This window comes from Piliocolobus tephrosceles, chromosome 10, assembly GCF_002776525.5.
Source record: "Piliocolobus tephrosceles isolate RC106 chromosome 10, ASM277652v3, whole genome shotgun sequence".
NCBI classification, from domain to species: domain Eukaryota; kingdom Metazoa; phylum Chordata; class Mammalia; order Primates; family Cercopithecidae; genus Piliocolobus; species Piliocolobus tephrosceles.
This window is the reverse complement of record NC_045443.1, coordinates 8,868,984-8,895,008: the sequence shown is the minus strand read 5'-3', so window position 1 is coordinate 8,895,008 and position 26,025 is coordinate 8,868,984. Positions and strand designations below refer to the sequence as shown.

The 26,025-nt window shown below is 40.0% G+C and overlaps 1 protein-coding gene across 2 annotated transcripts in view; it reads right to left on the bottom strand.

Moving 5' to 3' along the window:
* Positions 1-1,376: 1,376 nt before the first annotated feature.
* STYK1 (serine/threonine/tyrosine kinase 1) overlaps positions 1,377-26,025 on the bottom strand; it is a 56,268-nt gene continuing 31,619 nt past the window's right edge. For both annotated transcript variants that reach the window (XM_023195238.2, XM_023195240.2), the window contains 9 exons: positions 17,063-17,197; positions 16,482-16,616; positions 13,587-13,850; positions 11,820-12,001; positions 10,027-10,110; positions 7,090-7,298; positions 5,090-5,130; positions 4,329-4,425; positions 1,377-2,810 (listed from right to left, as the gene is read on the bottom strand). In XM_023195238.2, the coding sequence (XP_023051006.2) occupies positions 2,606-2,810; positions 4,329-4,425; positions 5,090-5,130; positions 7,090-7,298; positions 10,027-10,110; positions 11,820-12,001; positions 13,587-13,850; positions 16,482-16,616; positions 17,063-17,114 (1,269 nt within the window). In that variant the 5' untranslated portion in view covers positions 17,115-17,197 and the 3' untranslated portion in view covers positions 1,377-2,605. The remainder of the gene's footprint in view (positions 2,811-4,328; positions 4,426-5,089; positions 5,131-7,089; positions 7,299-10,026; positions 10,111-11,819; positions 12,002-13,586; positions 13,851-16,481; positions 16,617-17,062; positions 17,198-26,025) is intronic.

Here is a 26,025-nt window from a genome sequence, read left to right as displayed (position 1 = left end):
TTTTTTTTTTTTTTTTTTTTTGAGATGAGTCTCGCTCTGTCGCCCAGGCTGGAGTGCAGTGGCCGGATCTCAGCTCACTGCAACCTCCGCCTCCCGGGTTCACTGCCATTCTCCTGCCTCAGCCTCCTGAGTAGCTGGGACTACAGGTGCCCGCCACCACGCCCGGCTAATTTTTTTTTGTATTTTTAGTAGAGACGGGGTTTCACCGTGGTCTCTCGATCTCCTGACCTTGTGATCCGCCCGCCTCGGCCTCCCAAAGTGCTGGGATTACAAGCGTGAGCCACCGCACCCGGCCAAGAACCAGTTTTCTTGGAGTAAAAATTACTGTATCCAGTTTTCCAGGCCAGAAAAACAAATAAAATTGGGGGTAAAAAATTTAAATATCAATTGTCTGCTTCTTTCCCTCCTACTAAAACAAATAAGACAGTGCAACAAAGCAACCTTCCATTTCACTGTGTTCCACTTTCCCTTAGCTCACTGTGCGCAACCCATATGCTTTCTTGCAGTTCCTTGCCTCAGAATTTTCACACACATGTCCTCCTCCTCGGACACTCTTCTCATTCGGCCTGGGTTACTTATCCATCCCTAAGGTCTCAGTTTATAGCCCATTTCTGCTCAGGTAAGTGTTCCTTTTAAACTCCCTTCTACTACCCTATGCTTTTTCTTGATAGCACTTAACACTTTGCACTCAACAGATACCCACATAAATAAATGTATAATGTGTCTCACCTTCTAGACTGTAATCAAAACTCCCTATTTCTTTTATCTTACACCTAGCCAAGTGTCTGGCACAGCAAGCCTTAACACTCAATATTTTTCAGTGATCAGATAAGTAAGTAAATATTTGTAATTTTGACTTAAATGGACAGCTAAGAGGCAACAATGGGATTCCAAAGGACTTTGTAATTTTGTGTGAAGCCGCTCTTCCACCCTTCTCCCCACTGTAATTTGCTACCCATTTAAATCCTGACTAGTCATTGTGGAATTCTCACAGCGGCAAGAATCATTATTCCTTTAGCTAACTCATTAGGATTCCATCAGGATTCCATCTTCTACAACATTTTTAGCTGCCAGTCATCTTTCTTACAGCAGTCTTAGATGTCCCTTCCAGGGTACCCGAGTGTTTTTTAAAATTGCAGACCATCATGTTCAACAGAATTGCCCTCATGATGATGTTTTCAATATTTTGAAATAGTATGAGTCCACTATCATCATCCAAAAACGTGCAAAAATGATGACTTCATCATTGCACATGTATAATATCACTACTTCTGCCATGTCATCTTTAGGCACATCCTACCTCGCAGTGTTACCAACTGAGTTTCTCTTCTTGGCCATAGTAGATTTTAAATGAAAAATATATGAAAGGTTCTGGGTTAGGAAAGGCAAAAGAAAAGGAGAAACACATTTATTGAGCACATATGTGCCAGATAGTACACAAATACATACTCAATACATATCAGTCCTCAGAACAACCTTGTGAGACAGGTATTATCCACATTTACACATAAAGAGTCCCTTTTCTGACATTGTACGTTATCTCTTGAATTTTTCTATTGACATTAACTTTCATTTATTTACATTTATCCTCCATTTATTTTTAGCAGTTATAAACCAGAAAAACATATTTCCATTTAATAAATATTAATTTAATAAAATAAGTTTCACAGTATATCAATGGATGATTGAAAATTAGAAGCTGCTATCCTTCCATATCAGATTACATTCTTTTCTAGCCCTTGTTAAAGACTGGGCTACAAAGCCTTCTTGCTTGGTTTCTACATTTCCTATTTATTGTGCACACACACACATACACACACACAGCATTCTTATCACTGTTCTAACATTGACTCTCTAGGCTTAGTCTCCTTAGTCTAATTGGAACTAGGAAGCTAGCTTAATAAACAATACATGTTGAATGTTCTTAATCATGAAATGACTCCTCCATCTTCTAATTAAATGTAGTAACAGAGTTTACCTGTTTCAGAATCAGATAAAAGGGGACCATCTTTCTTTTATCTATACCTAACATGAAACTCAGAGGTTTTTCCATTATAGTTCTCTTCCAACCCTACATGTGGGGCTCAGGACTGAAGAACTTTGTGTCCTACCACCTTTTCTTGAAGGAGGTGTTGGTCCACATCTGTAATCCTGAGCAAGAAGAACCTTAAATTTTCTTTCCCTTCAACTCTTTTATTGCATTTCTACTCGTTTATTTCATTCCAAATTTTCTGGACCTTGTAATAATCTAGAGAAAAATGTGGATCCAGAGGAAACTAGCCTAGGATGGGAGGGATGAGCTTATTTGTGTCATGCCCCAATAAATACTACAGAGTTCTAAAACTTCCTTTGCACATGTCTACCACTTCTACCCAGGATTTCTAGGACTGGAACAGCAGAAGTGAGACTGACAGTATGTCTTAGCTCAGGGTGTGCAGAGTCTCATCCAGCATCATTTAGATTTCCCGAGAAATGTGCAAAGGAAGATCAAGAATCCATGTCCCATTTCTTCCTTTGTGTCCCCTGGAAAGACCATTCTCTGTTCTTAGAGGAATTGATTCCAAGAACATACAATCATGCATGAATGTGTGTTGCCCGGGACTCTTCAAAGCATGCTATAGTTGTAGAAGAGGCTCTCCACTCTGATGCCGGCCACAGCTGCATACAGTTCAGGTACCACCAACTCTGGTACTTGTAACACAGCCTTGTCATCTGCAGTTTTAATGGCAACTTCTAGGCGCAAGCGCAGCTCTCTAGGTGAGGGGCGGCCAGCCTCATGCCAGCGCCAGCAGGACTTCATAATACCGTACCTGAGAGGGAAACAAGAGAAGCTGACTTCCTTGACAAGGCAAATGTATGGGGAGCATGTCTCCTCTCCTCACAAACCTTAACAAACAACTCTACAGTTCTTTAATTGTCTTCTGTTTGCCCTGCTACTCATATTCTTCCCAGAGAGTGATATTCCTTCTCAACCTTTTTATATCAAGTCTTAATAGCACTTTCTCAACACGTGCTCTTGTATGATAGGGATGACTTAATATTTTCCAAACTAGGGTATGACAGGACAGTTTTATCACTAGACATTGTTTGCTGTACATTGTGAGCAACGTGCAGTAAAGTAACAGGGCTGGGTAGAACTGAACACATATCATTTTTACTCTGATATGAGACAGAGTTTTTAATCATTATATACTGCTGCATACTTTAGGTTGATTTTCATGTTTCATATATCTCCTCATCAAAATGTTACATTCTTTAATGCTTGTGCCTCGAAGCTACTGCTAGAACTGCAGATGACAAGGCTGTGCTACAAGTACCAGAGGTTGTGGTACCAGGTCAGGTATTTTGTCAGTTAGGCATCTCTCCCAGTATCGAGACCAGCCTTTTACACATAGAAATGTTTGTCATCAATTTCTTTCTATTGTACCTAGCTCCATCACTATACTGTGTGCCTGTGTGTGTGTGTGTGTGTATACTCATATATAGTTAAGATATTTAAATTTAATCTTCTTGATGCAGTAATTGTTTATCATAATGAAAACCAAGTGCTGTAGATTTACCCATTCAATGATGAAAAACTTATAAAATAGCAACAATTCTAATAAAAACATTAATATATTCTCTGCTGCCTTCTTATACACAATTTAACCTTCTCTTACATTCTATAGCAGTTCCTTTTTGAACTTCATTGGTAATAACAGTCTGTGTAATTTTATGTTTCCATTCCTACCTCTAGGTTGGTTCACTAACTGTCCCTATCTGCTGATAACACTGGATCCTCCTGCCTTTCTAATTTCTGCTTATCTCCCCTTCCTCTGGTTGGTTTCTGCCACACTGAGAGCTGGAAAAACAGGGAGACAGTCATTTAAAAGTTAAATACTAAATAAGAACTGGTATACTCTGAACGGGTAACTCTAGTGCAATGGGTTTTATGACAGCTGTCTAAACTGTGGCTGGCAGAAGACTGACATGTAGACTAAACACAACTGTACTTGCCTTGGGTTTAGTTACATGCTACCTATTTTAGAAGCTTCCCGTGGAACTAAACTATAATAAAATTAGATTCCTAATGTAGTTCTCAGTGTGTGGTGGGGGTATGTGTGTGTATGTGTGTGAGTATGCGTGAGTGTGGATGTATATGTATATATAACATGTGCATATATAATATATGAGATAGGTGTATTTCACTTCATGGGTTTGGTTAAAAGCTGTACATTGTTACATACAGACAGGCGAGGATCATCTGAGCACTTTGAAAAGGGCATGATTGATAGAGAGCAAAACAACATTTGGCATGAAAGAAGAGCAGATCTTTAAAACCCACTTACATGCTACGTGTGCAGCTACCGGGTCTCTTCATGATTTTCCTTTTTTGGAGATGCTGTAGGATGCTGGCAGGAGGGACTTCAGGATACGGTGGTGCCCCTGTCATTATGAAAATAATGAGAACTTTAGGGTCCTCTAAAATACGAACTGTAACTAACACTATTCTTCATGCACTTGGATTGGTTGCTTGCAAAAGATATAGCTGTAGGAAAAATACTACATACGATTCAGTTGCTCCCTGGTGATCAAATATGGATATAATGTAGTGAATTGGGGGGAAAGTTGTTTTGGAGAAAAAAACCTGATAAGTTAGGAGAAACCTGAATCTCTAAGAAAGTAATCAAATAAGACAAAGTAAGACATAAAACCTGTCCTCCACTCTCTGCACATGGGAAGGTGTGCAGTTTCTCAATCAAATGAATTAATAAGTCTGAAGTAAACATTTTTATGTTTATCCAAGACCACTCTGGCAATTATCCTTGGAATTTGAAAACATCCCGTGGATTTGGTAATATTTTGGGGAAAATGAAGATGAAGAGAGCAAAAGAAAGGTAAAAAAGGACAGGGAAGAAGGGAGTGGGGCAAGGAGAAAATAATCAGTTTATACGACCATCACAGGAATCAGGCTTAGATAACATGTCATCCATTTCAAGCTTCAGCACTGTATTGAAACCCTTTCTGAAAGCATACATCATCCACCCCTTAAATAAACATGCTTGCATATTTGCATACAGGGACACACTATTTTGGGGCTCACCCTTACCTAGAGTCACCATCTCATAGAGCAGGATCCCAAAAGACCAGCTGTAAAAGAAACAAAGCCATCTACTTAATTGCTATTTCTGTTTTTCTAAAGAGAGCTCATTTAAGTGTCAGAGGCCTTTAGTAAGAGCCCTATAAAAAAGGCAGATGAAGGAGAATCAAGGATGAGTGTCTGAAAAGCAAAATAACTGCCATTAGAAAGCATTTCTGCTCAATTTCCATAGATTCGAATCTCTTTTAGGATTGAAGCTATATCTCTATTTACTCTCCTGTATTTTAAATTAATAGATGTTTATTATTTGCAAATGTGTGTGCATATAATCACACAAACACATCTACCTCAATCACAAAAGCACATTTACCTAAAAATATTCCCTCTGTGTCTCTTTCTTCCTTTCCATCCCTCTCTGCTGAAATTCTAGCCTTTATTCTTAGCACAAATCCAACCAAGTTTTATCATTTAGTCACTATTTTCTCAGTAGATTTAATTCCCCAAACCTAGGAAAAATATTAACAGAGCAAGCTTTATATATAGTTGAAATTGGTATTTGCCTAAGCAATATGACTTGAGAGGTGTATAGTTCACTATTCTATAATATCATTATTAAATGATTAATATTTTACAGTTAAGTTTATTACCCCCAGATGTCTACTGAAAAGCAGATGTCAGTGAAGCAGCAATGGAAATCTCATAACTGACTCATCCGATTAACTGATATTCTAAATTTCCTCTGCTGCTCATGACATTCATGGCTAGCAGGATATTCTACATTACATCTATTCACTTCTCCAAGCAATTGCATTATATGGCTACCAGAAGTCAATTGTGTTTCTTTATGATCCTGTTAATGTCAATTTTACACGTAATTGCAATTATATGTAGTTATATAATCAGAGATTTTATATACTGATTACATGAAAAAAAGTGTTATCTTCCTTCAAACTAAGTTGAATGTTTTGAAAATTATTTATAAAAATAAACTGCTGAAAAAGAAAGTGTTGTCAAATTGTGTGAGGGAGACAACTGTAGAAAACTGGGAAAAGTAACATCAAAAGTCTGCAAACAATTTCATAATTATTTTCAGGTTTCTCATGCTACCTAAAATCATTCTGAACTGGAACTTAAAAATAAATCATTCTTATTTACACTAAAAGATACTATTTACACTAAAAGAACAACATACAACTTCATTTGGGAGACTCATCCTCATAAAAAGAAGCCTCGCCCCTCCTTGAAGAAAACAGATAATCTACATTTATAAGTTTTATGTTAAAATAAGTTATTGAAGGTATGTATGTTTCTTTTTATTTTAACAATGTATGGTTTAACTGGCATTTTGGTTATGTGGACCTACCTCCCTCAGATAAAAGAGACTTTACTAGATTAAGTCCTCGGATATTGATGTGAATAATCTTTTCACTTTTTTTTTTCTAATTAAGGCTGCTAATCTAATACAGAAGAAGTACTTGAGGCTGGGCATGGTTGCTCACGCCTATAATCCCAGCACTTTGGGACGCTGAGGTGAGAGGATCACTTGAGCCCGGAAGTTCTAGACCAGCCTAGGCAACATGGTGAACCTTGTCTCAAAAAAAAAAAAAGAAAGAAAGAAAGAAAGAAAAAAAAGCCAAGCGGAGTGGTGCATGCGTATAGTCCTAGCTTCTAGGGAGGCTGAGGTGGGAGGATCGCTTGAGCCTGGGAGGTGGAGGCTGCAGTGAGCTGTGATCATGCCACTGCACCTCAGCCTGGACAACACAGTGAGATCCTGCTTTAGAAAAGAAAGAAAAGGAAAGAAAGGAAAAGAAAAGGTTGAAAAAGTACCAAAAAGGACTGCAGACAGATGACAAACATGAACTCTGTCACATAACATTTCTGCTTGAGAGTATGCCTGATTTCTAAGTAGAGGCTGTATTTGTAGAAATAATTGGCAACAGATCAAATCATATTCAGAGAATACCCAAGTCATGAAGAAAGTAAACTCAGAGTCCAGGAATAAACCGTACACATCTGATCTGATGCCAGCAGGTCTCAGGAGAAGCCGTTCTGGGGCAAGCCACTTGAGAGGTATGGTTTGAGTAGAGGAGATGGCCCCTCGGGTGTAAACTTCATAAGCCAGGCCCAATCCACAGAGCTTAGCAGTGAGATCACTTTGGATCAGGATATTCCTGGCTGCCACATCCCCATGGAACAAATGCTTATCCTGCAGGAATTCCTGTCAAGATAAAATCAAATATGATCAGCTGTCTGACATCACAGACAAGGAGAGACAGTCCTAGGAATCTTCAAAAACACAAGGACATTTTCTACTCTGAGCAAGTATCACTAATAATGATACGTCACTTCCAAAGCATGCTAATGAATCGCACGTTTCTGCATTGTGTTTAGGAATACCAAATTGAGCAAATAATTCAAATGACATTAATACTGGATTTTGAAAATATAATCACCTCTGTGTTAAACACTGACCTCTGCTTGATTTTCCTTTCCTGTGAGAAAGGACCCAGCTAGACACTGGAGAAGGGAGTAGATTCCAAGTTTCTTCCTTTTTTCTTTTTTTTTTTTTTTTGAGACAGAGTCTCGTTCTGTCACCCAGGCTGGAGTGCAGTGGCGGGATCTCAGCTCACTGCAAGCTCCACCTCCTGGGTTCACGCCATTCTCCTGCCTCAGCCTCCTCAGTAGCTGAGATTTCAGGCGCCTGCTACAGGCCCGGCTATTTCTTTGCATTTTTAGTAGAGACGGGGTTTCACCGTGTTAGCCAGGATAGTCTCAATCTCTTGACCTCGTGATCTGTCCACCTTGGCCTCCCAAAGCACTGAGATTACGGGTGTGAGCCACCGTACCCGGCCTGATTCCAAGTTTCTAGCAGTAGTCCCCAAAACAATGTAATACATACCGAAATTAAGTATCATAATGAAAAATTTACATACATATCTCATTTTTTCCCCTAAAAAAACTGCATGAGTTGAATTCAGAAATTCTCTTTTAGATAAACTAAAATGATTACAAATGGCCACAGAGTTATTAAGTGGTACTGACCAGAACCAGGTATTATAATTCATAGGATATACTATATAAACTCTACTAAAAATTCTCAAGGCAGTCTGCATATTGGAATTGCCTGAGAGCTTTTTAAACATAAAATTTTCACCCCAGATTTACTAAACCAAAATGTAAGAAGAAAGACCTGGTAACCTACATTTTTAAGAAGTATCAAATTCTAGTACAGCCAACAGAGCATCGGAGAGCTATGGCACCCATGATAATTGATTTTTGGAGTCATTTCCGATGGCATCAAACTATTCAAGACATAAGGAGAAGCTGCAAAACTATATATGACTGAAGATCTGGAGATTGAGGGCTGTAATTACTAAACAAGGATGGTATAGAAAATTAAAATGTAAAGGTGATAATTTCCAATCACTGATGATAAAGAAAACTAGCAGTTTTCTGTGCCTGGTGAAGCTTTAAAATAAGAAATTATACTGCCATATAAGAATTAAAGAATGTAACTGACTTTGAGGTTGTTAAAAGTAAGAAAAAAATAGCATGATATTGCCTTGTAACAGGTAGCACAGGGTCCTAATGAATGCACCAGTTTGACCAATTCATCCCTGTACGGCACCTCTGCAACTGTGGCTCTGAATACAGGGTGGGCTGTCTCCTGACACTCTATCAAGGGAACATACCAACGAGGCCATCCAAGCACCATAGACAATATTCACGTATATGATGTGTACTCTCCCTTGTCCCATAGGAGCTTCAACCATAACTATTACTCCTTACCCACCTTAATCCTTTTTTTCTTTTCTTTTTTTTTTTTTTGAGACGGAGTCTCGCTCTGTCGCCCAGGCTGGAGTGCAGTGGCCGGATCTCAGCTCACTGCAAGCTCCGCCTCCCGGGTTCACGCCATTCTCCTGCCTCAGCCTCCCGAGTAGCTGGGACTACAGGCGCCCGCCACCTCGCCCGGCTAGTTTTTTGTATTTTTAGTAGAGATGGGGTTTCACTGTGTTAGCCAGGATGGTCTCGAACTCCTGACCTCGTGATCCACCCGTCTCGGCCTCCCAAAGTGCTGGGATTACAGGCTTGAGCCACCGCGCCCGGCCTTAATCCTTTTTTTCTAACCTTTTCCTGATTCCACTTAGATCCCTATATTCCACACCTCAAGGTGGCAAGATAAATCAAATATTTAAAACAGCAGCTTCACAGAGCCCTGATTTTCCATAGCAAATGTTAATTTTAAACACAACTATTTAAATAATTTCATAGAAATAGACATAGAAAGTTCCTGGGTAATTCTGGTAAAGGTAAATTTTTTATCTTAAACCCTGAGTTCTTTGTCTTACCTCTTTAAATTGTTTTAAAATAAAGGAATTATCCAACTGTTGCTCTTCTCATTCATCCTTTTCCACTTGTTCCTTAATCATTTTATAATTATATGTACTCCCTGTCACATTCAGTATCAAAGCAAGTCTCTAACCAAACATGTTCTGAACTAGTTTTTCTTATTTTTCAGGTATAAAATTGCATGCTTCCTTCTGGTTCTGTCGCCTTTCACCCATTCAGTTTCTCTTTCTGTATCTTTTCCCTACTTGCTTCCCTATCCATCTCTTTTAATTCTATTATTAGTACATATGGGGATGTAAAAGTATCAAGTAAATGGGCGTATACCTCTTGGCCCTGGCTGTTGAATTTTAGGACTGAAAAATCTTTAAAATCCTTCCTGTTCCTTGTATAAACCAATAGTGTAGTAAATTATCTAGATAAATCCCTAAAGAAGGGACTAAAAACAATTTATCCATGCTTGAGTTTCTGCCCCCTAACTTCTAATTTTCTTTAGAACATATACACCACTTGAGAATATTAATATGAGAAATATGGCATAAAAAACAAGGCTAACAAGAAAATGTCACACCATCAGTTGTCATTTTGCGTCGTCTTACCAGTGCCAAAAGGACCTGCTTTCCAATGTGATATACTTGTTTTTCTGTGAGATCATAGAGAAGACCATCCATGGTCATCACATCCTAAAGAGACAGGGGGAAAAAAGCCATTATATCAAAATGGCACTAACAGATTTGGAAAAGAAATAAAGTTGGGCAGAGATACTCTGAAATGCAGTTACCAAAGCTAAGAAAAATATAAGGACTAATGTTTAAAGTGAGGCTGATGTGGGAGATTTTCAGATAGGCAGAGAAATAAAATGATCAACTGGACTGGAAAACAATGACAGACATAGATGAATAGCAGGTAATTAAGGCAAGTATAAATGAGACTATCCACTGAATAAAACAGCAGTTTCTCTGGGGTTCTGTGTGAGTGTGTGTGTGTATGCACATGTGAGCACACATGTGTTCATGATTAATTTAGCACATTAACTGAATGCATCTTTATTGAATGCCTGAAATGTCCCTTATTCCATGTTAGGAACTTGGAATACAAGCGTGAGTACAATAGCATGGCTGCTGCCTTCTGGAGCTTGTTGTGTGTCAGGCACATGTGAATCGGAATTAAATAATCACACATAAATAAATGGTTACATATCTGTATGTGCCATAAAGGAAATGTACAAAGTGCTAAGAGAACATGATCATGGGCAGAAGAGAGTTGATTGAGTTGGAGGGACAGGGAAATTGTTTGATGAGATCTGATGGATGAGTGGAAATTAACTATGAAAAGAAGAGAAGAGAGAAGTTTGGTGGAACAAGAAAAACATATAAAGATAATCTGAAATACAGCTGCATGGTATTTTTGAAAAATAGAAAGAAGCTAGTGCAGTTAGAGGACAAAACAAGGTTTAGATGAGTGACTTCTTTAAAAAGTTTAAAATGCCTAAATACTTGCAATTGTCCTATTGACAACACTGGATAGAAGACAATAACAGGGTCCCTTTCCCATACACATTCAGTTGTACAATAATCAGCGTATGAAGGAGGTTCAAAGAATATTGAACTTGCTCACTAGCAAGTGAGAAACTAGGGAAACAGGTAACACTTATCAAAGAGGAATATAGAACAAGAGAAATTGTAAGGAAAAGGACATCCATTTGAGGCTAAAAATATCTGAACATTTTAATTTTAAAAAACATGAGTTTGAGCTACAAAAGTTTTACAAGCTAAATTTCTCCCTGAGTTTGCCCCACCATACTATGGTGATGTTACAGAATGGAAAACACACTTAATAACCACAACAAAATTACAGTCATTACCAAAAATACTCATGTCATTATATAATTATCTTTAAAACAGCTACCATTTTGAGTGCTTACTCTGTACCAACCACCATTTTCACATACATAATTTCTTGTATTTTTTATAATAATTATTACTCCCATTTTACAGATTCAGAAAACTCAGTATCAGAAAGGTGACTTGCTCAAAGTCACATAACTAGTAGGAGGTGAAGCCTAAAGCCCGTGCTCTAAACTGGTACTGTCCACTCTGTGCTCATTAGCCACATGTGGCTATTTAAACTTCTATTACTTAAAGTTAAATAAAATTTAATTTCTCCATCACATCAGCCACATTTCAAGTGTCTAGAAGCTATCTGTGATTAGTGGCTTCTCATATTGGATGGAGCAGTTATAGAACATTTCTATAATTACAAAAAGTTCTCTTATTCTGTCATGCTATTATAATGTCTCTGCATTTTGTCATTTGTCACACTAATTGACATGTGAAAAGCTAATCAACAAGGTCAAGCCTTCACCTCCTAATACCTCTGCCCTACTGCTCACCCGCCGACAGGTCCAGAGAAAGTTGAGCAGGTCCCCGTGGACCACATCCTCCAACACCATATAGAGTGGCAGCTTTTCAGTGCAGCAGCCTTCCAGCTGCACTAGGTTCTTGTGTTTCCCCAGGTATTGATGGAATCGGATTCGCCCTAAGAAATCTTGTACCTCATGGAGCCCAGCTGGTTCTGTAGAGGATGAAAGAGCCAGGCAGTGAGCAGTCAGCACATCCTCAATGAGTGGGAGGCAGGGAGCAGGAGGCAACTTAAGACGGTAATTCTTAAGGCCCCACGTGGGAGTGAATGTAGGCAAAAATAAATACAAAGGGGACCAATTAGAAGAAGATGATGCTTAATATCACTGATCTTTTATCAAAGGTAACACAGAATCATAATTATTAGAACTGGATAGGCTTTCATCTGCCTAGAGAGATAGTCTGTTTGCATTAAAAAGTTATCACTGTCTAGTCCTTTGGATTAATACCCTTGCTTGTCTTATCTTTGTTCTATGTATCCACCATTACAGGCCCATATCATGAAGAAGAGAGAGAGAGAAAGAAATATAATATAAGCTGGGTTCAATGGCTCACGCCTGTAATCCCAGCACTTTGGGAGGCCGAGGCTGGTGGCTAAGGTCAGGAGTTTGAGACTGGCCTGGCCAATATGGTGAAACCCCATTTCTACTAATAATACAAAAATTAGCTGGCCATGGTAGCACATGCCTGTAAGCCCAGCTACTCGGGAGGCTGAGGCAGGAGAATCACTTAAACCTGGGAGGCGGAGGTTGCAGTGAGCCCAGATCACACCACTGCACTCCAGCCTGGGTGACAAGAGCAAAACTCCATCTCAAAAAAAAGAAATATAATATCAGGAAAGGGTATCAAAGAATGAAGTAAAATGAGGAAACAACCTCAGAATCCTAGTCCAAGTAACATCCATTGTGAAAAAAAAATCAGTTTTAACAGCCTCCATAGCAAAGAAGAGCTAGGGAACCTAGGATGCAAGGATGTTTTAACGTATGCAAATCAATTCTGTGACATACCGCATTAACAGAATAAAGTATAAACATCATATGATCATTTCAATCAATGCAGAAAAGGCATTTGATAAAATGCAATATCCTTTCATGATAAAAACACTACACAAACTAAGTACAGAAGGAATGTACCTCAACACAATAAAGACTATGTAAAAACCCACAGCTAACATCTTACTCATCATAACATTGTACTTATTCGTGGTAGTCATTTTAGTTATTATTTGGAGATTGGGTGAGGATTCACAAATAAACAATTTGTGTAATTAAAAAAGGGCCAGGCGCGGTGGCTGAAGCCTGTAATCCCAGCACTTTGGGTGGCCGAGGAGGGCGGATCACGAGGTCAGGAGATCGAGACCATCCTGGCTAACACGGTGAAACCCCGTCTCTACTAAAAAATACAAAAAACTAGCCGGGCGAGGTGGCGAGAGCCTGTAGTCCCAGCTACTCAGGAGGCTGAGGCAGGAGAACGGCGTAAACCCAGGAGGCAGAGCTTGCAGTGAGCTGAGATCCGGCCACTGCACTCCAGCCTGGGCGACAGAGCAAGAGTCCGTCTCAAAAAAAAAAAGAAAAAAAAAAAAAAGGAGGATACCAAGAAAAACATTTCTGTCTCAAGTTTCCACTCTATTTCCTTCTGTACATGGTTGTGATCACAACAGTTAGTTAACATCTCAATGTTCACAAAGCCTGTTAATATTTACTGTTAGGGGAAGGGGAGTCAAATACTTCTTGTTTTACCTTTTAAAGCCTTGAGAATGACACTCTTGGGCTTAGAAGCATCCCCAGTGGTCATATTGGCTCGCAAGATAGGCCCATAGCTACCGTTGCAAATCTGCTCCAGAACTTCAGAGAGTTGCTCCCGCGGCACCTGCAGCTTAGCCAGGGCAGGTGTAGCTCCCAGAAAGTTTTCCACTGATGTCTCCTTAAGTGGCAAAGCCACATTTCCTCCATGTCCAGCTGCTTCCCAGCTTAGGTCCCTAGACGGAGGGACAGGGGCAGTGTCTAGAACAGAGAGATGGTGTCAACCAGTTTGTTCCCTGCCCTGGGGATTCCAGAAAGCAGACCCTGAAACAAACTGGCAAGCAAGTTCCTTCTGCAGTTTTCTCTCTGGCCAATGTGGAGTTGTCTTCTGATGCTTCTCTATAAACCAGCATCGATGCCAAGTTTGTAGAACCTTTACGATAATCCCCATTACTTCTTAAGACAACTCAAGAAGGACCGTAGGAAAGTGGTCATGACACTTCCTTTCTGCCTTCCTTCCTCTGGGTTACAATTGAGTACTCCCCATGAGTGTGGTATGGAGACAATTAGGGAAGTTCCTGAATAGGAATCCAAACCACAGATGCCTAAAGGTGGAGGTAACTGCCAGTGAGAACTGTCATTTAAGTCAGACAAATGGCTTTCAAAGTTGGAGGAAAGGTATGGATAATTAATCAACTTCAAGCTATGGTTATTCTTCCTCCCTCAAGTTACCCCAAAAGTCAAGTTATTTCATATATCCTTGAGTCTCGGTCAAAAAAGTCTTTGGGTACTTTCTCCCTCCCTTGGCCAGCAAAAAAGAGAGGTTCATCCTTCGCAAAAAAGAGAGGTTCATCCTTCGTATTAAATCTACATTTATTCATTTATTCAACAAATACCACTTATCACATGCCAGGTACTGTTGTAAGTGTTGGGAACAGGCAAAGTCCAGATTCACCTGAAGATTACTTTCTAGTGGTAGGGGAGAGGAAGCAGGTAGTAATATATCAAGCAATTAATGTTGTGGAGGAAAATAAAAGATGGAGAAAAAGCTGAGTGTGGTGCCATGAGCCTGTAATCCCAGCTATTGGGGAGGCCAAGGCAAGAGGATCTCCGGAGCCCAGGAATTAGCATTCAGCCTGAGCAACATAGCAAGACTCCATCTCTTAAAAAAAAAAAAAAAAGGCAGTGGGGAGAAGCAACACCAGTGAATCAGTCACCTATGTTATATATGAAGGTCAAGAAAGGCCTTTATGATGAGATAACATTTGAGAAAGGCCTGGAAGCAACTAGGGAGCAAACCATGCTGGTGTCAGGGAGAGTACTGTAGGCAAAGGGAGCAAAAATTACAAAAGCATTAAGCAGGGAGCATACCTATAATAGCTAAGAAACAGCAAGGAAGCCCCTGTAGCTGGAGACAAGTGGGATCATTGGAGAGTAGTAGGAGATAAGGCCAGGGAGGCCCAGATCATGTAAGGCCATGGAAAGTATTTTGTCATTTTTCATTCTGAGCAAGATGGGAGGTTACTGCATGTGTGTTGTGGCAGAGAGATTTCAATCTGACAACTAACAGGACTGACTATTAAAAGACTCATTCTGGCCTTTCTATAAAGGAGTAGGGGCAGAAGCAGGGAACGTTAAGAGTGTGTTGCAGTGATCTGTGAGATGTGAGAGTAACTTGGGGTTATTTTGAAAACAGGGTAACAGTGTTTGCTTATGGATTAGATATGGACTATGAGAGAAAGAAGGGAGTTAAGGATATCGTCAAGGTTTGAGACTGAAAACACAGAAGCAGGATTTGCCCTTTACTAAGACAGGCAAGACTATTTGGGGAGGACATTTGTGAGAGAATTTCAGGACCTTTGTTTTGGTCATATTACATATGAGGTTTGAATTCTATTGAAACTGTGCAGTAGGTGGGTTAATACGAGAATCGAGTTCAAGGGATTATCATTGGAATAGAAAACATATTTGAATCCATAAGACTAAAAATTGTAACATTTAGGAAGTGGCTTTAGTTTTTTTAAGTATTTCAAGAAAAAAAGTTCAAAACTGTTTCAAATGCTTTTGACAGATCAGGTAAGACAAAGACTAAGAATTGATCATTGGACTTGTCAACATAGCTGTCATTGATGACCTTGGAAAGACTTGTTTTGGCAAAGTGGTAGAGATAAAAACCTTATTTTAGTGGGTTCAGAAGAGAATGTGATGAGTAGAAGTACTAGAAGTGAGTTTAGACAACTTTTTTGAGAAGTTTTCTATAAAAGTGAAGTATAAGAGAAGTGGGATAAAATTTAAAGAAAAACTAAGGATTAGCCACTATAGAGTTTCGTATTATTATGAGAGTTTTCTTTTTCCTTCTTTTTACCCTGAGTCTCATGTATGAGCTGATTCCCTTTTATTATATGCTCAATGGAACTCCGGAACAGACTGTTATCATCTACTCAGCACTTCAAAGACTATTAAAATATTAAGGCCCCTCCTTTCCCTCATATATCCTGGAGGCAAAGATTAGGAATGGAATGTATCATAGGGTGATATGTCATCCTCCTAGGATGTTAATAAAGCCCTGGACTTTACCCCCTTAGGTCTTTCTCCTAGGTCCTTAGGCACTCATATAGTCAAAGTTTTGATAGTCCAATGGGAATAGAAACAGGTTATATGAGGTTTTTTCTTGCACACTCTTTTTTCAGTCAGTAAGCACATGTTAAATCCCAACTCAGGACTTCCTAGAAAAGAGATCATCCCCCTCTCAACTCCATGGGAGGGAACCCATGTCTCTCTCATTGCAGGTACCTAGACTTCTAGACATGGGCTCATTGAAACTTAGACCATACTTTTTCCTAATCTCCATCTTCTTTAAGCCCCTGCCCAGCCCCAAAGTTTGAGCTTTACCTCGAGGTCCAGGACGCTGCTGTTGAGTTCTTTGTTCTCTAATAAAAAGCCACAGGATGACCCCAAGAAGGATGAGGAAGATAGTAACCAAGAAAGTTGGGATGATAATTACTTCATACTGCTTCTCCTGGATGACTGGGTAGGCAATCACATAGGAAGAGAAGAGAATGAAGAAGAAGCCTAACCTGGCGTTCATGCAATTTCCCCTATGCACCAGCAATCAGCTCATCATACATGAAAAGGTCATCTCTTCTACCTTCCCCTCTACTTCCATTCAACAGAAACACTGCTGGGAGTAACTCTCTAATCCGAAACCCCAGTGGCCCTGTTTCTTAGCCCATCAAATGTACATGACATTGCTTCTGGCAGTTTTCTTACCAAGACTGAAGATGCAGCATCTGGATCTCTGATTAGCACTTACCCTCTCCCCAAAAAGACAATGGCTTCTAGTCCCCATCCTTTTATCACCACTGTCTTCATTTCTACTGGAAATCAAATCATCCTCCTTCTAGAATCTATCCAGACCTTAGCCTTCATAATTCTACAATCAGAGGATAGACATCTGTGGAATCTGTACTTACCACACAATTTGTCACTGAGACTGCATTCCAGGAGCATTCGTGTCATGCCCATTGCCACAGGGCTGTCCTCTTCCCTGCTAGGCCCACAGAGAATGCACAGAGCACAGCTGTGAGTAATTCCTAAGGATTGAGTGGCTTTTGAAAAAAAAAATAAAATGAATGAAAAAAAATAAATGAAACACACACAGAATTTTACACTGCCTCTACAGATCACTAGTTAGGTAATTGGCTACCTCTCTGAGTCATCCGTTTATCTCTATCTACCTAGCTGACATTCAGGTTGGAAGAACCCTCCCAACCTTCTCCTTTCAACATTTCTCTTTTCTCTATTACACAGCAAAGACAGCTCTGATCTGCTCTTCTCCTTTCATTCAATTGTTACTGAAATTATTTTAAAGTCTCCCCTCCCACCTGAGACTTCTGCTCCCATGATCAAGTACAGATTCGCAACATGCATCTGAACTGTGATCCATGGGTTATGTAGGCATGATCTACCTCCCCTACAGTATTAAGCATGTCTAATATATTTTTTTAGCTGTGCATCACATTTTTTAGGCAAAACTTTTTTTTGAAGCTGGGATCTTGCTCTGTAGTCCAGGCTTGAGTGCAGTGGTGTGATCACGGCTCACTGAATTCTCAAATTCTTGGGTTCAAGTAATACTTCTGCCTCAGTCCCCCGAGTCTCTGGAATTACAGGCATGAGCTACCATGTCTAGCTCTAAAGAAAACATTTAATTTCATTTTTACACACAGTTAATTCAGATAATGAATAAAAAATTGACAGATGTCAAAGGATATGTATTTGCTTTATTCTAGCAATACACATTTGCTTTATTTCTCTGAAATATCCGCACCCTCACAAGCAATGAACAGACAGCATTTATCAATGAAAACTATTTAATTCCTCATCCTTCAGAGCTTCAAGGTGCTTCCTCTGCTCATATCAGATATAGACATGGACACTGATTGCTACCAGGATATAAAGGAAGTATCAGTACCAAGCCACCTTCTCTTTCTCTCTTAAATAAAAAGAAAATACATTCGTATGATTCAAAAAATAAAAATGTAAAATAGGATAGCATAAAAATCTTTCTCCCACCCCATTCTTTTCCATTTATCCAGTTCTTAACTCTCCTCCAGTCTCCTCCAAGTAGACTCTAGTTATTAGTTTCTTGTTTGTCTGGCAATCGATTCTTTATGTGTATCACTGTTAAGTCTATACAATATAATCAGTACATGTTTCAAATAACACCCCCAGAAACTTGGTTCTTTCTTTCCGAAGAGAACTCATGTTTACCACTCTCCCATCCCTCTCCTAAATTTATATTTTGCCTTTGCTTGACAAGACACACCCATGGTTCTATAGTCAGCAAAGCCTACTTCTTTAATTCTGATTAACTTGAAAGAAAATACAGTGATTTTTCTCCTAAATAAGTCTAAATATGCCATCCAGTCTTGGAGTGACTTGATAAAAACATAAAACAAAAATCAGAAGCACAGCTGATATAATATGCCACTATATTGTACAGGTGTTACATTGGCCATATTGTGCCATCCTCTACTATTACATTACGCTTTGTTTTTATTACTGATACTAACAACCACAGTGTTATTTACTGAGGTAGAATCTCTCAGTGCCTGAAAGACCTATGTAAAGAAGCCTCCCAGGTTCTGCCTTACCTGTTTTCCACTCTTCCTGGAGCACCATGAACTTGTATGTGTGTTCAATAGTTAAGCAATTCCCTTATAACTCAAGAGAGACAAAACTGTGTAGTTGGTTGACAAAAGCCCAGGTAGACAGCAAAGTAGCCAGCGGGTGGCAAATTTGCACAGAAGAGGGAAATTCTTATCCTTATCCTTATTCTTAGAACGGGATCTAAGAAGTCGATGAATAGTTAGATAGCAAAGTCCACCGTATCTAGTGTGTAAACCAAAAGGGCAAGGAGAAATGTGGCTGAGAAAGTTTTCACAATTCACGAGGCCACATGGAAGGACTGGCACTCGTGATGAAACTTTCAAGAAACAGACTTTTAAGAGAGTGGCACAAAGGAGAAGGTCTGAAAAATAAAACACTGGATCAGTAAGTAGGGTGAATTCAGGAAGGCTATTAGAAAATTCATCACTGCTATTCTCATTCTTATTTTCCTTTCCTTCGCTTCCTTTTTAGTGGATTATCAGAAGTAATTATTTTCATTCACAGAGCAGCCAGTTTAACCAGTTTGGCTTTCTGAGGAGGAGGTTCTCAGCATACTCCCTCTTACCACAGCACAAGTGGAAAAAAAGGGTCAGTCAGCAGCTAGCTCAGACACGTGAGCTCTGCCCAGAAAACAAACTACACACCCACTGATACAGACTGAAGGGAGTCGTTTAAAGCCATGTGTGTACCTGTACCCCGACATGGGTACAGTGAACTGCTCATGGAGGGTATCCATACTCAACCATATGCACCTGGCCAAACACACCTATTCCTGATAACTCAAACTCATGCTTACACCCTTACACTGACTATCACACCTACCACAGAGCACTCACCTTTGGCTGCACTATGGCCTGCTATTGCGTTTCCTGAACCAGGTTCTCACCATCACATTTACTTGTACATAAGTCATTTAAAGAGGCAAGGCTTATGGATATCTCACAGCCCAGTGAAATTGGATGCTAGAGCAAGGAGATCAATGTATAGAATGATGAGGCCCACTCAATGAAATTGCTTTCCATATGTGTATACAGTAAGCCCTTTCTGATGGTTACAGTTTAGGTAGAGGCATATGCAGTGTAGCAGATGAGTCTAGGATTTTTAGGGCATACACACCGGGCACACTCACATATCCATGAACGCTAACGTGGGAAACCTCACCACAAAGAGGCCACCAAAGCTCGTACATCAGAGAATGCTTATATTTACTTGTAACAGCAATATTCCTCTCTAGATCACTTTTTTCCTTGAAACTCACACACAGAAACCACGTGGCTTTGCCTGCCCACTCTGACAAGCTGAGAAAAGGCATGCCTTGATGCCAAAACCCTCGAGGATGACTTTTCCCATGGGTTCAATTCTGGCCCACCTGACCACTAGAAGGATACTTCTGACCAAGATTCCTGTTCAGTCTGACCAATACTCCACTCCCTTTCATTGTATCTAAATACTTTCCCCCACATGTCAGAGAAAATATGTAGGCTACTGCTTCTTCTCTTAGCTGAACTGTCAAGTTCTTACACTATAAAGCATTATCCACAGTTCTCTATTTAATGTTATGAATAATGAAATCCATGGCTTTGGAATCAAGGGTCTAGTGGAATTGTAATATATTTTATTCTGACAACTATGTTTGATAGTTGTAAAATATGTTTGTATATACTTTGCCTCTAGTTTACATAACACTCTATCTACAGAGCCAAATCTCTTCAGGCAGGGTTTGAATTAGAACAATAATATTGTCTCACTGGTAGTTATCATTCCTAAGTTTTCTCTCATCAGTTGCTTCAGACTTTCTCTTAGCATGTTAAAGTTTTAACTCCCCTCTTTAATTGGGAATCCTGAGGAGAAACAGTGCAATGAAGGAGATACAAAGGAGAAGAGAATGAAAGTAAAATGAGGATTTTTACTTTCCATGCTAAGTCTTTACGAGAACTATAGTCTGAAGACCATAAAAGCTCATGAATATAACTATAACGAAATTGAACTAAATAGTAATATTAATTCTCTAAACTTTTACACATACAATACAAGCGTAATGTCACACTGCATTTAGGCATCTATTTAAATTCACACTATATTCTATTTGCAACCATAACACAACTCTTATTAAGTGGCATTTCTTTTCAGTTAGCACAATACAGTCTCCCAGACACAATCTGAAATTAACCCATGACTTTCCAGAGTAAACTCTTTTTACCAAAATATACCTAGACATATGACTTCTAAAATCAGATTTCCTGTACTCTGCCTGCTTACATGTGGTGAAAAAGTCCGTGATTGAACTCAGTATAACATCTGGCCCTGTTCCAGTAAGGTACAATTAAATCCGTTGTGCCAGCCTCACCGTCAAGCTTACTGCTTGCTTATCAACACATGTGGATCTTCTAGCCATGTTCTTTTGAGATAGACAAGTGATTCACCCTCCCAGGTGGATGCCATATGGGTCAAGGAAGTTATTAATGGCTTTGGCCTACGGGGCAGAAGACTCAAAGACTAAAAGTGAGGAGGGTAAAATATATGGAGGTAGCAGCCCCTAGCCTGAAACAGTCTGCCTTCTTGTACAGTTAGTCTTTCATCCTTACCCTTGAGCTACCTGGAAAAAACAAAAACAAAAACAAAAAGCCAAACCAAACCAAAACCAAAACAAACAAAAAACATGTTTAATGGGCTGAACATATTAATTTGGAGGTGAGACAGAGAACAATGCTCAGATCTAGAGGATTTGAGAATTACTTGTTACCAACATCCTATAAAACAAGCTTCCTCTTTGCAGATCTAATAAACCTGTGTTTAGTAACTACAGTGTGCCAGGTATTGTGCTAGGCACTTTCATACAAAGAAGGCAATTCAAACTTAATCACTAAGTTATGAATTAGTGATTAAGTTATAAATTGGCCACTTTTTTTTTTTTTTTTCGAGATGGAGTCTCGCTGTTGTCAGCCCATGCTGGAGTGCAATGGCATGATCTCGGCTCACTGCAACTTCTGCCTCCCAGGTTCCAGCAATTCTCCTGCCTCAGCCTCCCAAATAGCTGGGATTACATGTGCATGCCACCATACCCAGCTAATTTTTGTATTTTAAGTAGTGACGGGGTTTCACCATGTTGGCCAGGCTGTTCTCGAACTCCTGACCTCAGGTTATCCGCCCGCCGTGGCCTCCCCAAGTGCTGGGATTACGGGCACGAACCACCATACCCCGCCAAATTAGCCACTTTTTAAAAAAAATGGCAGAGCAAGGTTGCACACCCAGGTCTTTTACTTACAAACCCAATGTTCTTTATACTATTTCCTTATACATATATACTTGTCTTTCAAATGAGCAAGACCAACAAGGTCAAGAAGGAATTACATTAGAATCCAAAAGAATCATGGAAACCACAAGGCTGAAACCAAATTTTACTAACAAATGCACTCTAATTTGGAAAGAATGGATGAATTGAATCTGCCCGTAAGGGTGTCATATAGGAACCTCATAGGGACATAGATGACATCTGCATGTCTGTCTTTAAAGTATATTCTGAAAATAGAGGTACAATCAGAATTTTTTTCCCAGTATTCACCAGATTATGCCATCTTGGGTTGTTTCCTTTGTTCATTTACCTGGGTCTGGTCTCCAATCCTATTTCTATCTTCTGCTTTTTGAGTAAAACCGTCCGGTTCTTAGGACTAGCCATCTTTCACTGAGAGCATGAGGGTCAGGAAGAGGCCAGAAATTGCAGGGCACAGGGCACTGGCCTAGGAATTAGGGTCTTCATGCGGCTCTCCCAGTGCCCCAGGCTCGACCTTTCTAGGGAAACAAATCAGTGAGAGGACACAGAGTGCATGGAAGGGCACACTGGAGACGTGGTTCTTTTTAAATTCAGAGAAGCATATTTGTGTAGATAACTTGCCTTACGCCCTGTGATATCTCCTAGTGTGGGTGAGGCAGGGAAGAGGTTACCTAAGAGAGGTTATCTTGTCCTCTCACTCTTCTCAGATATTGAGAAATTGTGCTTATTCTGATCTTTGCCCTCCCTCGTCTTCCTAGAGACCCAGGGATCAAAATGAACTTTGAAACTCTAGGGAAAGTGTTTCAAAGGGGTTCTCATAGGGAAACCCCTTTCCACCATGGTGCCTAGGAGTCCCTGAGCCTGTTTCAACAGATCTTTTGACTCATTGGTGCTCACCAGATTATGACATCTGTGGGCTATCAGCTTTTCTTGCTTCCTATTTTTACCTATCTCCAGAGATTCCTGAAACATACGATTGGAAGCTTAATCTGTATCCTGGTACCTTACAAAAGTTTACTTTGTAGAGGAGCAGTGATTGGAAGCCAGGCCCATAACATCTAGGTAAGAAACGCAGTGCTCACAGACACTTACAAACAGCATCAGATTTTAAATATGGTTTCACAGATAAACATATTTTTATATATGTTTATATATAAAAACATATAATACTTTGAGGTATTATACAGATTCAAAACAGCTTATTTTTATCATAATTATCTTGCTATTTTTTATGTGCCCAATTCCATAATCCTTCATCTACCAGTTTCAAACAAAAGGCCAGAAATAGCATATCTTAAACTAAATATTCTCCTGCTGATTACTTTCTCTTCCTGAGATTCCTAAGGAATAACAATTTTCCCAGCTCCTCAGTTTCCCCAGCTCAGAATAAGGGCTATCATCAGTAAGAGGGAAACGCTGAGAACACACAACGCCACACCCACTCAGTACAGGATTATCTCTGATCCATCCGCATCTCCTTTTCCTACCTGATTAATGCACCACAAGACGGCTTGGGGCTGCTTTCAAATACCTTGTTCCTACTGTTGTCAGTGACCTTGCATTTCCAAGGATCGGTCCTCTTCTTTGGTATTCGGCCTGCTGGGTTTTTCCTTCTAAGGAAGATTTTGGGTTCTCTAAAAGTCTCTTGGAAGTCTCCCCCCATAAGTGAGGAGTTCTGTTTTGTTTTCTGGCCACTTTTCCAGGCTATCTAACACACTGCCCCCTGGCAGAGAGGCGGGCCCAAGCTGAGGAGGACTGAAGGAGGACAGGCTACACAGGCTGTAGGGGCACATACACACATACACGCACTTTCTCATTCTCTGATAAATGAGACCAGGCCCAGGCAGACAGAGAGATGTGGTCATGAGGTTTCACCATCAGAAAGCTAACTCAGCTGCTGCTTACCTCAGTGCTGTGCCGGACAGGGTGTGTCACTATAAAAGTTCTATATGTAGAATGTAATTCCAGGTAAACAATAACAAACTCCTGGTAAGCGGAAAAAGACACCCCTGGGAACACATAACCTCCTGCCTCATTCTGCACAGCCAGTATCCAAGGGCAGGTTCCCCTCCCTAGGGAGTGGGTCAGCGTGGTTCAGAGCTAAGCAGTCCAGGAATTAAGGGAAGTGGAGTCAGTCCTGACTGAGTGCCGTAATAACAGAGTGAGAGGTTTGAAGTTCTAGTTCTGGTTGGGTGGGTGATTCATTCAGCATCCGGAAGCATGTCACCTGACCGTGCCATTCCTTGCCTTCCTAGTTTAGGAAGCAGGAAACGTGCGTGTCTCCTAAGAGTTGTGTGTCTCTCTCCTGCTGCAGAGAGCAGCAGGAAGTTTATCAGCTGGAAAACGGGCATGCCAATCAATAAGTACCCTCAGCCAGTTATGCTACCTCTGCTTGTCCCTGCAAGAGCTCCCAAATTTTGGAGGCTTCCTTTCATCCACATCTTCCCACCCATATCATGGCAGCCCTGGAATCTGATAGGTATCTATTCCTACCCTTACCCTGCATACAATTTCCTACGCTATAATGGTAAGAAAAGGGGCTTTGGAGTTTGGCTTCTGTTTGAATCTCATTTCTGTCATTCATGATGACTTCGTATAGGTATTTTAACTTTGTGAACCCCTGTTTTCCCATATGTGAAGTGCTGCTGATGATATGTACCTACCAGGGTTGTTGAGAGCTGTATAGCATAATTTCTGTAAAATACCTCGAACATTACCAGAACCACGGCGGATCATCAATATGTGTTGCTGTCCCTCTTCCTCCCTTACTTCTTCACCTGCCTTTCCAGTTGGGACATAGTCACACAGCTGTATCAATCAGGTAAACATGTATAACCAAAAATAACAAAATGAAACAAAAAACTTTCATCTGAATATTTATAATATTTGTGGATGTAAATATACTCATCTCCAGGTACAGAGAGGGAGTTAAAGTAATCAAAAAGTGAATGCAGGATTTAAAACTTCTTATACTTCAATTAGGTGTCATTTGACAGCAGAAATAGTACAGCTGCCAGTAGATATCTGAATTTAACAATCATGCTGAGGAAGAGAGATTTAAACCAGAAAAATCAAATAGCATAATGCTGTAAACTAAGGTATAGAAATGGAAAGAATGCTAGATAGTGGTATGGTATTTATCAGGGAAAATGTATCAGCACCTGCCTGATTTCTTCTGCCTCTAAATTTTTCAGCTCCTCATACTGATTCCACTGATAACACTTATATGCTGGCTAATTTCCAACCAGTTCCTGAACCAATTCTGATGAGGGCATTATGGCGATCAGCAGTCTCAGTCCTCTTCATCCTATTTATCTTACATACTTCCCAATTTGGGGAAGAGGTAGTCTTTATCCGCTTCCCAAAATCTGCCCAATTACTCATGCTTGTTAACAGAACTCTCTCAAATCTGGACCCCTCACCTGAATGCCACACAAGTCGATGAGGCCTTGTTGTCCTCTCTTTGCCTAAATCAATCCTAAGTAAGATTGAAATGTTGCTTTATACTCTGATTACCATGCTCTTGCTACTAATATAAAAGCCTCCCAGATAAATGCAACCACAATGGTCAAATGCCTCTTTACTGACCATCATCCTGCTCCACTCTACTTCATTCCTACCTCATTCACACCCCTGAACCCCATTGCCTTTTTTTTGGCCGACCACACTGAAAACCTGAGTTGCTAAATCCTGCCTGAATTTTACTCTATAACTGGACCATCCATTTGAGACAGCTCTACTTCTTCCACTTCTACAATCTAGTGAGTTTATCTCACATCATTCCTTGGGGGGCCAGCCTTATTCCAAGTCATTCACTCAGATGTTAAATACCTAATCATAAAAGTTATTAAATATGTTTTGCTATGAAGGAGAAGTTTAAGGTGCTATAAAAAAGGTGCAATAGAAAGGAAGTCAAAAAAAGTTTCTCTAAGTAAACAATATTTAAACAAATGATGAGTAGGAGCTGACTAGATAAAGGTGGGCACAGGCACAAGG